The sequence below is a fragment of the Galeopterus variegatus genome, unplaced genomic scaffold (assembly GCF_000696425.1).
Source record: "Galeopterus variegatus unplaced genomic scaffold, G_variegatus-3.0.2 Scaffold153, whole genome shotgun sequence".
NCBI lineage: Eukaryota > Metazoa > Chordata > Mammalia > Dermoptera > Cynocephalidae > Galeopterus > Galeopterus variegatus.
The window spans coordinates 580,614-596,107 of record NW_007726264.1 but is presented as its reverse complement, the minus strand read 5'-3'; the positions used below and the strand labels follow the sequence as shown (position 1 = coordinate 596,107).

At 36.2% G+C, this 15,494-nt stretch overlaps 1 protein-coding gene across 2 annotated transcripts in view; it reads right to left on the bottom strand.

Moving 5' to 3' along the window:
- The window catches only part of RELN (reelin), a 472,813-nt gene that overhangs the window by 126,865 nt on the left and 330,454 nt on the right, over window positions 1–15,494 (bottom strand). For both annotated transcript variants that reach the window (XM_008592225.1, XM_008592230.1), the window contains exon 20: window positions 11,078–11,314. In XM_008592225.1, the coding sequence (XP_008590447.1) occupies window positions 11,078–11,314 (237 nt within the window). The remainder of the gene's footprint in view (window positions 1–11,077; window positions 11,315–15,494) is intronic.

Genomic DNA, 15,494 nt, shown 5'->3' with positions numbered 1-15,494 from the left:
GATCCGAACCCTCGGGCGGGAGCGCCGCCGCGCTTCCCAAGCGGCGCACTATCCAGTGCGCCACCAGGCCGGCCTGCTTTTATCTTTTTACAATAATTTTTTTGCCATATTTCCACACTGAAAAAATATGGTGGGACATTGTCATTTTCAATTAATCAAGCCAATCTCCAATTATCAAAATTTGGGGAGTTTGTTTCCACTTTTTCTGTTATAAACAATGCATATATAGTACGTATCCTTGTATATCTTTGTGCACTTGTCCAATTATTTCCTTAGGATAAGTTACTAGAAGCAGAATTGCTTGGTCAAAGGAAATGCACAGTCTAAAAGCTGACACTGTCAAGCTGTCAAAAGGTTGTACCAAGTTACATAAACCAAGAACATTAACAATGGCTGACGTGCCAGTTCTGACCACTTGTCAATACTGAACTTTGACAATAGTTTTCATTTTAGTCACTTCATACCTATAGTTTCTTAATCTACATTTTTTGATTACTAAAAATGTTTAAAAGCTATTTGTGATTATTGGCTATTTGTATTTTTTTGGTGTCTGTGAGCAGCTTTTTGATGTACTTCGCCCGTTTTTAAAAGTGGGTTTATGTATTCTAACTGATTTGTAAGAGTTCTTTACATATTAGGGATATATAGTCTGTCATATATATTGAAAACATCCCCTTGCTTTGAATTTATTGTAATGTTTTGTTTTCAGGAAGGTTTTTTTCCTCCCAAAATACAAGTTTAAAAATATTAAGTAGTGGAATATGTGACTCTTATGGTCCCTGCTTTTGGTGTCATGTTTTGTTGGTATCTGTTGTGATTGCCTCTGAGCCTAGTTCATAATCATATATTGCATATGTTCAATGGGCATTTGAAAGGAATATATGTGTATATTATACGTGTGTGTGTATATATATATTTATTTATTTGTAGGGTATAATTTTTTTCTTTGTCTATTAAATCTTGCCTGTCAATTACCTCTCTACATTTGTCTAAGTCCTCACTTAATTTTTATTTGCTTGATCCATCAAGGACTAAAGAAAAATATTAAAATCACACTCCAAATTATGGTGGCTGTAATTTCCCTTTGTAATTCTAACAGTTTTGCATTATGGTCACCATCCTATGGAGGGCCCTGACTGAGGTCATCTTCCTGTGGACTTCTCCTCCTGACAGTACCACCTCTGTTACTGTTCTCTAGCCTCAACTTCATTCTAGAAGAGTTTAGTAAGGCCAGGGTTGAGGGGCCACTAAACTTCTGCTCACTCTGCTCTTATCAGCACACTTTGCTCTAACACGATTTCCTCCAGAAGCTCATTCATGTTTCAGGTTCCAAAAATGGTACAGAATTTACTGTTCCATTGCTTGGATCATTTCAATGTTAGGAAGATAGTAGTAAACCATGCCATATTCATATGATAAACATTTATTAATGTTCCCCCTGGTTTCCTGACTACATTCTCTTAACCAGTTTCTCAACTGCAGTAATTCTCTAAGTAAGAATTTTTTATTCTCTTCATTCAATTTACAGCTTCAAACAAATTTGGGTTTTTCATGTATTTATTCAACACTTCATTAAAAAGTCTTTATGGATTTATAAGTTGCTAGATCACTTATTATTTATCTAGTTAAGATTTCAGGGTTATGTTGGCAATCAAAGATATTTTGGAATACATGTGCTTTTCAGCATCTGCTTCAGGTTATTTTTATACTTTTTGTCCCTTGCACCTGCTTTATTTTGCTTATTTTCACCCTTCCCACTTAAAGTTTGTAGTTTATATTCTTCAGTTTCTTCATTCTCATCCCCATCCTCTCAGTTTGGAAATTTATATATAGTTCTTCAAGTTAGGACTAGAATCTTATTTTAAGATAGATAAACTCTTAGGCTAATAAAAAGCATAAGTTGAGCTGCTTGGCTGCTGTTTTTTCAGCTTTTACAAAAAGAAGCCTCTTTCCAAACAAAACTCAGCATAAAGTTGGGTGCTTAGTAGCGGTTTTCTCTCAAGGACCAGATAACTTCATGTATGGGAGACAGAACTGGGGGCGTATGTGTCCTTTAAGAGATTCAGGCTGTCAGGACACATGGCTTTGACCACAAATGAACACTGTCTTCTCTTTCTAACCAGGTTACGTGCACCTACAGTGGTGCTCCCGTGGGACAGGAAAGTGGATGGGAGACTGAGTCAGGACCCATAGACAGCGGCCCCTCCATCCCTCTCTTAGGAGTCCACAGTTCCATGCACAGCCCAGTCATCTGTATCTTCTGTGGTACGAGGCCAATTTGATCAATGTCTAGATGACAGCATATAATTCCAATAACTTTTTTAAAACCTAGTTTTAAAGTTTATAGAAATTTGTTGGTGAGATAATGGTTTTGAAGATTTCTGTCATTTCGGTTGATGAGTCTCCTTTTGCCCGCCTAACAGCGTTTTGAGGAAATGTTCATCAGCTGGAGTAAACTGTGGCAGAAAAAGGCAAACCTCTGCTGAGTGACAGTTGGAGGGGAGTCAGCACAAAGCACAGCCCAGGCTGTGGCCCCCTGAGACAGAAGGAAGGAGAGAGGGAGACTGAGGGACAGAGAGGGGGCAGACTTTCAGGTACAGAGTTGGGGAGATTAAGGACCCAGGAGAAAAGAGCTCCTCACAACTCTTTTGATGCCTACAAGTCTCTCATCAGGAAGGCGTGTGTGTGTGTGTGTGCGCGCGCGCATGTGCGTGTGCGTGTGAATAGAGAAACTGCCAGGGGCCCTGTCCAGTGGCAATACTTTCCTGCCACTTACGGGGGATGAGGGCGATCAGAGGAGCTTTAGCCGTTTCCAGCTCCTCCTACTTCTGCATAACTTCAACTCATCTCTGATATTTGGCTATCCAGAGCCAAATCTTTGGCTATCCCCTTATTCCTGTTCATGCATTATGTCCATATGAGCTCCGGAGTTAATTTCGGTTGAAGTGAACTTGTCCGATCCATATTTACACCTCTTATCATCAGGATTTGCCTTTTCAACACACTCCTATTGTTTCTCTCAGTTCCTTTCTATTTCCTCATCTCTCTATTTCCTTGCACCTTACTTCCTTTCAGAAAGGAACATATGGTCAATGTAGTCAGACCTATAGCTCTGGCTGAAAACATCTAGCATGCAGGGGGGAGTAGAGGGGAGAGAGAAAATACACCAGAAATCTTCGAAATTCTTGTTCTTTCTCCTAACTATGTGTTATTCTAGCTACATGCATTATTCACAGCATGCTCAAGCAGAGACATTTTAAGACTTTTATAGGACCTTGATACTTTTAATTTTGAAAACTCCAATCTACATCATAGCAAACATATTAAAATATACTCATGTCCCATATTAAATATAAATATTTTTGGCTATGAAAAATCTGTAAATGGATTTTATAATTTTGCCTTTAAATTTTGGCTAATAGTAATGCATTTAATATACATTTGGCTGTGATTTCTCAATGTACTTGGGAATCTGACCGAAAAATTATTTCCAATATAATGAAATTTTCTGAATACTAATTTAGCAATTAATTAAGTTGGCATAATGTTGTGTTTAGTAGACATTTAATTAAAATTTATTAATTTCATTTTTGTAATTTTCTTGTCATACTTTTGAGGCAATGTACATTTTCCCAGCACTTGGGCTTTTTTCCAGTCCTTTGGAAAGTTTGGAGGCCTCGGCACTGTGCCCAAAGTGTAATGGAAGAGCTGCCTAGGCAGAGATGCAGCCAATGCAAAGGTGCTAGGAGAGCAAAGAGCTTGGCTTCTGGAGTAGAGAGAAGGCAGACTGACATGACTGGGGTAGGGTGAGTGAAAGGCAGTGAGGCAGGGAAGAGGCTGCAGAGGTTGGCCCAGCCAGATCACCAGGGCCTACCAAGGAGATTTTGTGAACTGTCCATAGAAAATAATTGTCTTAGCATGCTGAATTTCTGTTTCAACAAGCCAGACATAACCACAAATCTAAACCATCATATGTAGATTTTTCTTGTTGTTAATTTATTTAGTGTTTTTTTTTTCTTACTTTTGAAACCTCACTCAGCTACGTAGTCCAAAGGAAGATTTTTAGGGAAATCTAACTTTGGTAGAAAAAATGACTTAAAAACCAACACCCTGGACATCAACAGGACATGAGTCTTGGAACAAGGCCATTTTATTCTTCTTTAGGCAGGTCCTGATCTTCACTATGTCCTCCAATATATACCTTCCAGTGGTCCATTTCTCCACTACCATCACCCTGTTCCAGGTGCCATTATAGCACATGCAGATGACACCATCAACCTCCTAGATGAGCTGCTTCTAGTGCTTCTCTTACTATCCTCTACCATATATTCTCCACACAGAAACCACAATTATTTATTAAAATATAAGTAAGATCACATCCTTCCTCTGCTCCAAATTATTTCCTGGATTCCTGTAAGACTTAGAATAAAATCTAAAATCTTTGTATTGCTCTACAAGGCTCAAACATGATCTAGTTCCTTGCCTGCCTCAGGGCTTTTGTCCTTGCTGTTTCTTCTGCCTGCAATGCTCCCTTTCCCCACCTTTACATCATTGTCTTTCTCATCATTCTGGACCCTACTCCAATGCCTCCCAGGAGGGCTTCCCTGACCCTCTTACCTAAAATAGCCCCACTCTCAACTTATGCCACCGAAAACTCTATTACCTTGCCCTCACAGCACTATCACTATCTGGAATATTATTATGAATTTGTTGACTTGTTTACTGTTGTCATTTTCCTCTCGAATGTAAGTTCCAAAAGCAAAGGGCTTTTCTATCTTCCTCTCCAACATTGACTGCTACATTTCCAGTACAAATAATGCCTGTAACATAATCAATAAACAGTTGAATGTATAAATTAGTCATTGTCAGTAAGTGAAAAGCTTCATGTAATTAAATCTTCATGGTGAAAAAGCCTCATAAATAGGCTGTATTTTAGAAAGTCACTTATAAATCTATTTAGGGGTATATGCAATTATATTAGCAATTTTATAGAGGAACCAAAAGCCCTGGGTACTCTTTTCACAGCTGTTGAGAATAATAGGAAATGACATCAGTTTGTCACTCAGTGTATTTACCTTATCTGTCTGCTAAGTTTCCTAGAACAATCATTTACTGTGAAATGGTAGTTGAGGTGGCTCTCAGGAGCCATCTCACCCCTACTGACTTCCTTCAGCAGCACAGTTTTAGTTTATTTACTGCTCTTTTTAATAGTCTCTGTAAAAAACAATCCCAAGAATACTCTAAGTTTGTTAACAAACCATTTAAACTGACAAAAATTTCATTTAACATATGGATTGTTGCTTAATGAGAGAAAAATCTTAAAGAAATTTACTTGCCTATTGTTTTTATTCCATAGCTCAATTCATTTTATAAAGGATTGTCATTAATTTGTTTTTCTTGTAACCTAAGGAATCAGGGATGTCTAAAGTTTCAGCTGGACACTAATCTAATCTCTTCTTTGTCCATGTTCACCAACAGCATAAATGCTTAGTATCAGGCAACCTGCTTGACTAGTTATATAAGACCATAAAAAGGAATACAGATCTCTGCATGCAGTAAAGACTCTTTGGTTCTAACCCCTTTAAACACATACTCCTACTTTTAAAAAATGAGCCAACAGGTAGCAGAAGGAGAGGTTGATCTCATTTTAAAACATGCAGTCCAAGAAAGTCCCTACAGGTATGTGTTAATTTTGTGTAAACATGAGCTCTGATCATGCTTCTCCAGGTCAGTTTGGAAATCATCTTGGGTTATCCATTACTATTCATCACTACTGATTCCTGTGATCTGTATAACCTAGAAGTACCTTAACAACTACTTAATAGCCCCTCTTGCATATCTTAAAATTTCACCCATCATTCAGTTCTGCTATATTATTACAAAATTATTTTATTACACTAAATTGTTGGTTTTTTAAATTGTTAATAGAGCTGCAGTACTATTTTCTAGCTCTTATGGCAAATGAGCTATATTTAATTTATATTATGAGATAAACAGGCCTTTAGGATTCTTTTAGTTTGGGATTTTTGCCTGGGCAACTTCTTCTCATAAAATATATAAACCAATCCTTTTTCTTTGTTCATGCTCTGGATACCCATGAGCTATGAACACATAATTTTTGGGTGTCCTGAGCATGTAGCCATTTGTCAATTCCTTCTGACTTGGGCCCCCTGCCCTCCAGCTGTTCACTTCATTTTACACCTCTGGTTCCCTGCATCTCTAGGGCTGACCATGCCACCTGGGCCTGGTGTGAAAAACTAGGCTTCAAAGATCTTCCCATCACATCATCACATGCCACCCAATGTTACCCCTTTTTTTCTCATGCTTTTTGTTATTCACAGTTAATTTCATTTCTTGCATGCCGCTTTTTTTTACTTTCAGGAATGAGTACCTTCTATTTTTAACACCCATGAAAGTAACTAGGAGGCCCTTTTAACATTTCTACCAGTCTTATCGATCTCTAAATCTTTTTTTTTTTTTTCCTTTTTGTCTTTTTTCGTGACCGGCAACGGATCGCAACCCTCAGTGTCGCACCTGTACTGGACCGGGACCGGCAACGGGATCGCAACCCTTGGTGTTGCTCCCACACCTCACTCAGCCAGTGAGCGGGAACCGGTCTGTATGTGGGATCCGAACCCTCGGCGGGAGCGCCACCGCGCTCCCAAGCGGCGCACTGTAGCAGTGTGCCACCGGGCCGGCCCTAAATCTTTTTAAAATTAAATCTGCTTCTTCTCAAGCACATTAATGGCAAACAAAAACTGTACCTTTTCTAATCCCATCTTAATTTTTGCTTTAATTGTTAATAGAGTCGCAGTTCTTATTCCCCCTACCTTTCTATTGCAAATGAACTATGTTTAAGTTATAGCATGAGATAACAGACTTTTAGGATCCTTTACATCTGGGATTTCCTGGTAACCTAACCAATCATCATTCACAAAATCTTTTCATGATAACATATTTGGTGTTGCTGGAATGTAATCTAGCTGCATAGAGATGATGATGGTAATTAGATAGGAAAATACTTATAAAAATAAGTACATCCACTGTGAGCTTTCTCTTGAAAAAAAAAAAACACACCACCCTTTTCCCCCAGCCAAATCTAGTTTATACAAGAAAAATCTTATTTAACATTTCTACTTTGATCTCTTTAAATTTTGGAGACATGCTTTCTGCATTACTCAAGCAAAGTAATGTTTATCAGCCTCTAAGATTCAAACAGTTGCTCATAATGCGGACCTAAATGAAACACTATAGACACTAGTTTTCTTTCCTTCAACTAGGCAGTGAAGGGAATGGAAAAGGCAGACACGTGGTAGGAAGGTTAATCTGTAACCTTATCTAATCTTTACAACCATCTTGGTAGTATGTATTATTGCTCCCACTTTACAGATGAAAAGCTCAGGTTCAGAGAGGCTAAATAAGTTCCCCTGAATACATGGCCTTTTGATGTTACTGTTTTGATATGGGGACATGTTTGATAATTTAAAAATGAAACCATTAAAATGTCTTCTTCTAGAAATCACAAAATGATGTGCAAGACTGGCATTCTCACTGTGCCTAATTCCTAGCCCATTACTAGGTGCTGGCACTGGAGTGAGGCTCAGATATGAGAAAGTGGCTAGAGTTGTAATAAGGGTTAGAGATGGCACTAGATCATGGATGGGATAAAAGACAAAGACTGGGTGAAAGTTTGAGGAGGAGTTGGAAGTCAGGGATGTCTGTGGTACATTATTTAGTAAGAAAACTCAAGTTATTTCTGATTTTGATAGAATTGCTTTGATGCAACCTTGTTAAAACCGTTACATCAAAATATACTCCTCAAAATGCCTCAGTTGAAATTGCCCTGCTTTGATTTTCCAAGGTTCTAAGTGGCAGTGCCAGATTTGAACTCAGGTGCATGACCTCAAAGCCTATGTTTCCATCATACCAAAACTACTAAAAACAATTGCCAATTCCAATATGCTGTGACCACTATCTCTTCACAACTGTACACATTTTAAAACCAGATCTCTATAAATATGACAGCAATGTCCTTCCCACCTGTTGTATTTAGCCAGTTAATTAGGTAGGGCAGAGGAATGTTAATGTCCCTTGGTATTATCACTAATAGTATCAGTCAGGTGAAATATTTAATAAACCTCAATTATAATTATTCCCTTAGTGATATTAAAATATGTGTAAGAGGTTTGAAAGATTCCTTTAAAAACTTAAAGCAGACAGAGGTTCTGATTTCAGATACTATATACGGAAGAAAGGAAAGTATTACAAAGAATTAAAAGTAATTCATTCCTCCACTGGAACAAAATACTCTAGGATGACATGCTGTAAAGTGATTTATAGAACATTGACTGTAATCCTTCTAATGAAAAAGCAATTGTCCAAATTTTCCCTGGAGAATGCTCTCGGTAACAACAATCCATGCTTGTGGAAAGTCATGAGTTAGAAAACGAGAACCAAATGATCTCACAGCTGGGAAAAGCCAATTTAACACCAGCCATTTGTACAGACCATGTATACATTTCAAAATCTCCCTTGAGAGAAAAAAAGGCCATCGAAGGTCAGAGACCACATATTTAAATACGTTTAAAGAATTTTTACTTAATAAGATAATATGTTCTAAAGATTTTACATAAAAAACAGTTTGTTTTAGGCCTAGGAGGTTATAATAAATAGTTGGTCAAAACCATCACTTGAATTTCAGTATTATAACAAGTATCTGAAAAACGTCCTCAAAGTGAGTTCACTTAGAATCTTGGACAATATATTCCTCAACAGCAGCAGAGAGAAAACAGTGTCATTAAAAGGGGTTTTATTCTGACTCATTGGCTAAGAAAATAGGAACAGTTTGAGATCTTCCATGTTGTTTCATTTTAATGAGCAGTGAGCATTTTTCATGTCCTTATTAAAGTAGTTAATATGTTTCTCGAGTTTCATTATCACCATCAGAGTATACTCTGTTGTTTCATAACCAAGACAACTCCTTTTTGTTTCAGAGAAGATCAGGAAGTCAAATCTGATTGCTCACATGTGGTTGTTAATAAAACTCCTATGGTGCTGCTCGAGGTGCCTGTGGGGATTGTACAATTATTTATATTTTCTTATGGTTTTCTATAATTACTGTGATTGTACTTTCACAAAGTAAATGTATCTCCACCAATTAAAGCAGTGGTGGGTTAAGAATATTCATCAGACTGGTGTGAAAGGATATTGTTCTTAGGGTTTTGATCAAAGCACAGAAATTAAACTGCTGTTATCATGCATTCAACCCAAGTGTTAAATTAAAATGCTCAGCAACTTTAGAGTTTATTTGAGCAGATGTTAACTATTTATGAAAATAAACATGATACAGGACTTGCATTTGTGATATGACTCTTTGCTGTATTAGAAGTACTGGAAAAAAATCCTACTACACAAACTTGAGGGATATAGTTTACTGCACATGACCAATTAAAATTACTGTTAATTCAGATCAATTTAAATTTTCATAGCATAGAATTCTAAGGAATCTCATTTTGGTTTACATCTTTATATCTTCTTTCTTCTTTCTTTGCTTCACCCCTTTATTTTCTTTGAATGCTCCAGGACTAAGAACGAATATCCATAAAAAGAAGAATCTGAGGCTATCAAATAGAAAACACGCAATATAACCTTTCCTACTTTGTCATATAAAAATTTCATTCTATCTAGTTTGACAGTGCTTGCAGCAAAAGTGACCAGCTGTACTTCTATTCCATTAGCCATCATTTTGATGTTAGAATTTTAGCCTGCTGTGTGTGAGATGTGACTGTACATGCACAATTCCCATCAAAGGTAATTTTCTGGGCAATGGTGTGTAAAATTTACCTCTAATTATGATAAGGTCACTGATGGGTCATTTATGATATGCTCTTTGGAGACAATGGTGGTGAATAGCTTTCAGCGAGATTCATCTGGAGGAATTAAACTGGTCTGACCATGACTCAACAGAAAATAAAAGTCCTTTAGAATTACTCCTCAATCATGTTCACAGTCCTAAAGGAACCTAGAAGGGGCAGTATGCACAATGGTGAAGGTTGTGGGTTTCCGATTCATGTAGGCATGAGTTTTAATCAGGATCTCTGGGCCTAGGAGACCCCACATGATCCGGCCTCTGCACATCTCTTGGTTTCCATCCTTGACATTCACTCCTTCACTAGCTGAGCTCCAGCACCATTGAGCTCCCTTCTGGTCTTTGAACAAGCCATGGTTACTCTCGCTTTGGAGTCTTTGCATTGCTGTTTCCAGTCTTAGAACTGTCTTCTTTCAGATCTTCACGTGGCTGCAACTTTCTTGTTCTTCCACCTTCTGATGAGTGGAACACGTTGTATCCATTGTCCGAACTATCCAAAGGTAGCCTCCTCTGAGAGGCCTCTTGAGTGCTCCCTATGCAAAGTAGTCAGCTCCTAACCCAGTATCATCTACTGATGTTCATGAAAACTAATGACAGTCTGAAATTATTTACTTTCTGTTTATAGTATAGTTAAGTTTGCATATGAACATAGGGAGAAAGAAAACTAAAAATGGAGGGTATCTTAACTAGGATATCCCACAATCTTGAAACCCCACTAACATTAACTACATGAGTTACTGGTCCCATATTGCTTGATAAAATGGACTAAAGGTTAACAAATCAAGACTGAAAAAACGTCTTGGACTTTATGTAAGACAGCATAAAAATAGAACTACTCACAAGAAATGTTATTAAAATAGTCACTAGAATGATTTCACGTTTCTCTATGATCATCATAGGCCTTTGTGAAGGGAGAATATGGTAATCACTAAGTATTAACATTTTTTGAAAAGGGTTTTCATATGTAACTATGGGAAACAAAAATTTGAAGTTAGTGTGGTGAAATTTTATATTTACTTAAATCTGTTAGTATTTTTTTTCAGTCCTCTTTCCCAAGACATCTTACTTGTAGACATAATATCAATTTTTCAAGTGGTTGATGTTCAGTAAGTACTTGTCAACAAATGACTAAGTGCTGAATGGACTGGAAGATCATCCTTATGCTCAAATTCCTAATGTAAATTGTAACAACAACAATGAAATCCTTACCAAAGTGTCCAATCATGGCCACAGTACGGCTGAACATTTCCAAGGTAGAATCCCAGAGATTGAGTGACTTCCACAAGATTTGTAAAGTCGAGACTAATGCTGTTGAAAAGTACAGATGTCATGATAATCTCATCAATAGCCCAGACGTCTTCTCCCTGGGAAGAATGATATGGCTGCCACCATCTGAACTGAATCCCAAACTGTCTGGCATCATCTGGTAATTCTACGGAGATGATTCTAAAGGAAAAATTAAAAGTCAAAGGTCAGATTACACATACAAATATTTACAGTGGGATAGTTTTTTCTAAAATATGGTATTTAGAAAATAGTTATCCCACTATTACATTCTTTTGAGATTTCCAATTTCCTGTCTGACTCTAACAAAGTCTTCTAAATACATCCAAAAAACGTGACTTTACTTTCATACATCTGGTCTTGAAAAAGCTAACTCAATGAAACACAGTTGTTGAAGTGGCAGGATTCATTAGATTCTGATAAAGGATCTTGGGCAGCTTGTTACACATATTATAGTTTGGGGTTGGTTGAAACCATAGCACTTCCTCATTCCCATGAGTTTAGCATAGTGTACGAGGTCACTTGCTGTGTCATGGTAGCTATGACAACAAAACTGTATCTGACAAATGGAGAAGAAAATTAAGAATAATATCTAATTTCCAGGAGCAATTATTGTACACAGCAGCAGGAACCATACATTAATTGCCACTGCGATGACATCTGCTTGAAAGCTCCATAAATCACAGTACCATGCTGCTCACATCCATACACAAGGTGAGATGTGAAGCAAATGGCAAATGGAACATTTGTCTACATCAATACACAACTAAACACCAGGAGAGGTGCTTGCATAAAAGCACACTGAAAAGAGTGAGATTTTTTTTTTCTTGTGGGCAAAGAAAAACTTCCTAAGCCAAATGACTAGTTGGATAACCTTAGATTATTTAAGGTTATTTAAAAACTTCAATGTCCAAGGTTGGAATTGCTCAGAAATCAGATTGATTTTCATATCTTTGCTGTGTAAAGAAATACACTAAGCCGCATCTTGGCAATGTAATTTCTTTTCTTTTTAATTAACAGACTCTATTTTTTTTTTAGCAGTTTTATGTTCACAGCAAAATTAAATAGAAAGTACAAAGTCCCCATATGCACACCCCCTGCCATCATAGCCTCCCTAACCATCAACATCCCATAAGTGTAGTACCTTGGTTATGAAACAACATTATCAACCAAAGCCCATAGTTTATGGTAGTGTTTACTCTGTATGTTTTACATTACATGAATTTTGACAAATGTATAATGACATGTAACTACCATTAGAGTACCATACAGAATAGTTTCACTGCCCTAAAATTCCCATGTGCTCCACCTATTTATCACTAAAAGTTATTCAAAAATAATATTTATTGTCCTTTTAAATAATTTGTACATAGGTATATGGGGCAGAATAGCATGACTATCACCATTGATTATACAAACAGTAAAAAGCTGGTAGGACTTTTTGCAATGTGAGAAAACATTTTCTAAATAATGAAAAATCAATATGCAAATACAGAAATATGAATTAAAAAACACTTCTTGAACTAAAAACACATATCTATAATACATTCATAGTTTTTAAATACTTTCCACAATGTGCTGAACTTTTTGCCAATGTGAATTTACTAGATGAGTAGTTTAGTTAAATAAAGTGTTTTAGTAATTTTCACTTTAATTTTTCTAAATATATATTTGTTTATCAAATAATACATATATTTATTTATACTATATAAAATATATAAAGAAATGGAATGAAATAAACTATATTTAGACTGGCTCATAATGAAAACATCAGGCCTTTATTTAATAATTTAACTAACAGCACTATGTTATTAGAGAATTATAATTTTTCATTATATTAATAATTTTAAAAGCGGTTAATATGCTTTCTGATGAAAATAAATATGACTTTTAAAAATAACAACTGAAAAGTAGAATTTCCCAGGTAACTTTTAAGGAAAATAAAGTGTGTATGTGTGTGATAGCAGTAATTAAAGTGACCAATGTTTTCATGGCGGAGATGTTAAGACTGTGGGTCTGTACAATCTGACTCCTGGGTTAGAGTTTCAGCTCTGACAGCTAATAGTTAATGACTTTGCCACTGCAGGGAAGGTCTTTAACTTCTATGTGCCTCAGTATCTTCGTCTGTGAAACTGGAATAATAATATCCTTATAGCAAGAGACAGAGACTTATTTGTCTGTTTTTGTGTCTTAGTACTTAGAGCAGTATCTGGCATATAATAAAGACAGTAAATTCTGGTTGGATAATGTATGTATTGTTAGTATACCTCTGATGGAGATGCAAATACAGAGGCACAAGGGGTTAAATATTCTCTTTAAGATTAAGCAGATTCTAAGTAATGTCAGGATTTGGACCTAGGGAGCTTGGTTCTAGAGCCTTGCTCTTAACCTCTACATCACATCTCGGGGTGGAATGGGAGTTTCTCATGATTTCACTACTGGTTGCATATTATAGTGGCTGGTTAGAATAGCTACAGAACTGTTTGATCAGAATATTTCCAGATGAGAACCCAGAGACTTAGATCACTTTTCTGTCTCAGTCTTCTTATCATGGATTTATTTTTTTAAAAAATGTTTTATAATGATATGTACTATGGAATTAGGTGCCATGATAGAAACAAAGAGGAGATCAAATACAATAATCAAGTCATAAAAATAAACTAAAATTGGACTTCGTAATGATTTTAGAATTAAAAACAAGCCCTATAATTAAAAGCAAAGCTAGAATGATTTTAGTCTCACCAGTAATAAAAAATTTTACACTAAAAAAGTACCAATTGGTTTATAAGACATTCCAGTCAGTTTGAATTAAAAGGCTTAACTTAGATATATTACCAGAGTTTAAATTTTATAAATAACAAGCATTTAGAGTTATTTTATTTGCTGAATGAATCATAGGCAAGCCAATTATTTGAAACTGTCTAGGAGTAATAGTGGCTAGTCAACTAGCACATTTAATTTATGGATCACACTTCATTTTTGAACAACCAAGGAATAAAGGAATAATCTGGAATTCACAGCAATTACAGGCAGCAATTTATACCAAAGGAAATACAGCAAATGGCTAATGGCATTAAGATACATTTAACTCTCCTATGAAGAATTTACATCATTTGTATTATTATTTGTCATATAAATATAATTTAGTGCATAGAATATATCAAATTTCACTTCTTCCATGTCACCTTTTATTAATATTTGTAAGAGAGAGGGGGAGGGAAGAAGAGTCTCATGGACAGAGGTACACTGATAGGAAATGAAAGCCTTCTTGTTACAACTACCACATTCTCATTTTTAAAAAATCTCCACTCTGATCTTAATCTTTCAAGCTATGCACATACCTAACATTGAAGAGCCACCTTGACTCTGCTTAGAAGAAAAATGTTTCTGTCAAATGGCAGGCAAGATTAAACGCATCTTTGCAATAGCACATTAAAGGTGTAATTATTTTTCATATCGACAAAGATTAATTAAATTTCATGATATAGATTGATTACTGAATTTTGCAGCTGTCCATTCTTGTTAGAAAAAACTGTGCTTTAGGCCATGTTAACTTGGGATGGTGATATTTCCATCATGCTTCTATCATCACCCTGATTTCTGTTTAATTTTCTTTTAATGCTTACTATGGAGAGTCTATGAAACATTTCTTTAGGATCATGAGTCTCTACTGAGTGTGAAAGTTGAGTTTAGCCTTACATGGTACACTTAAAAAATTTTATAATGTATAATATTTATAAGTCATAATAGTTGTTTATTATTATCTCTGTTACATGCTACTTAATTTTCTATGAAAATAAAAGTTCTCATCTATTTGTAAACACTGTACTTAAATACAGAGGCAGCCATAGGCAAAACTGTAAAATATGTCAAGCATATCATCAGTGCCCCCCTCTCCTACTTCTTGAACCCTGTCTTTTTCCAAGTGCCAATGCAAACTTCAGTGCCCAAAGCCCTCTCCCCTTCCTGTTACCCCAGATTAAATTGTACCTCCAGGAAGGGAAATGGTGTTAGTTCTTCATACACGACTGTGAATGCAAGCCATAGTGTCACCTCCTCTAATGGTATTCTAAGTTTAAACCTTACTTTTGTGATTTCCCATCCTCCTTTTCCCTTGCTCTTTTTAAAGGAATTTCAATGAGCATCTAAATAAATATTTTAGAAGGGGAGAGGATCGTTTGGACATTTCCTAAATTGTACCATAGACAGGGGTTACTATTACTATTCTGCTGACACTGAAGGATGGCCCTGCTTCAAGTAAAACTTAAATCTGACAATTGTGACTACAGGACATAAAATATATAAGCTAAAGAAAAACAGAAGCGGACTGAAGAAGGGGCTT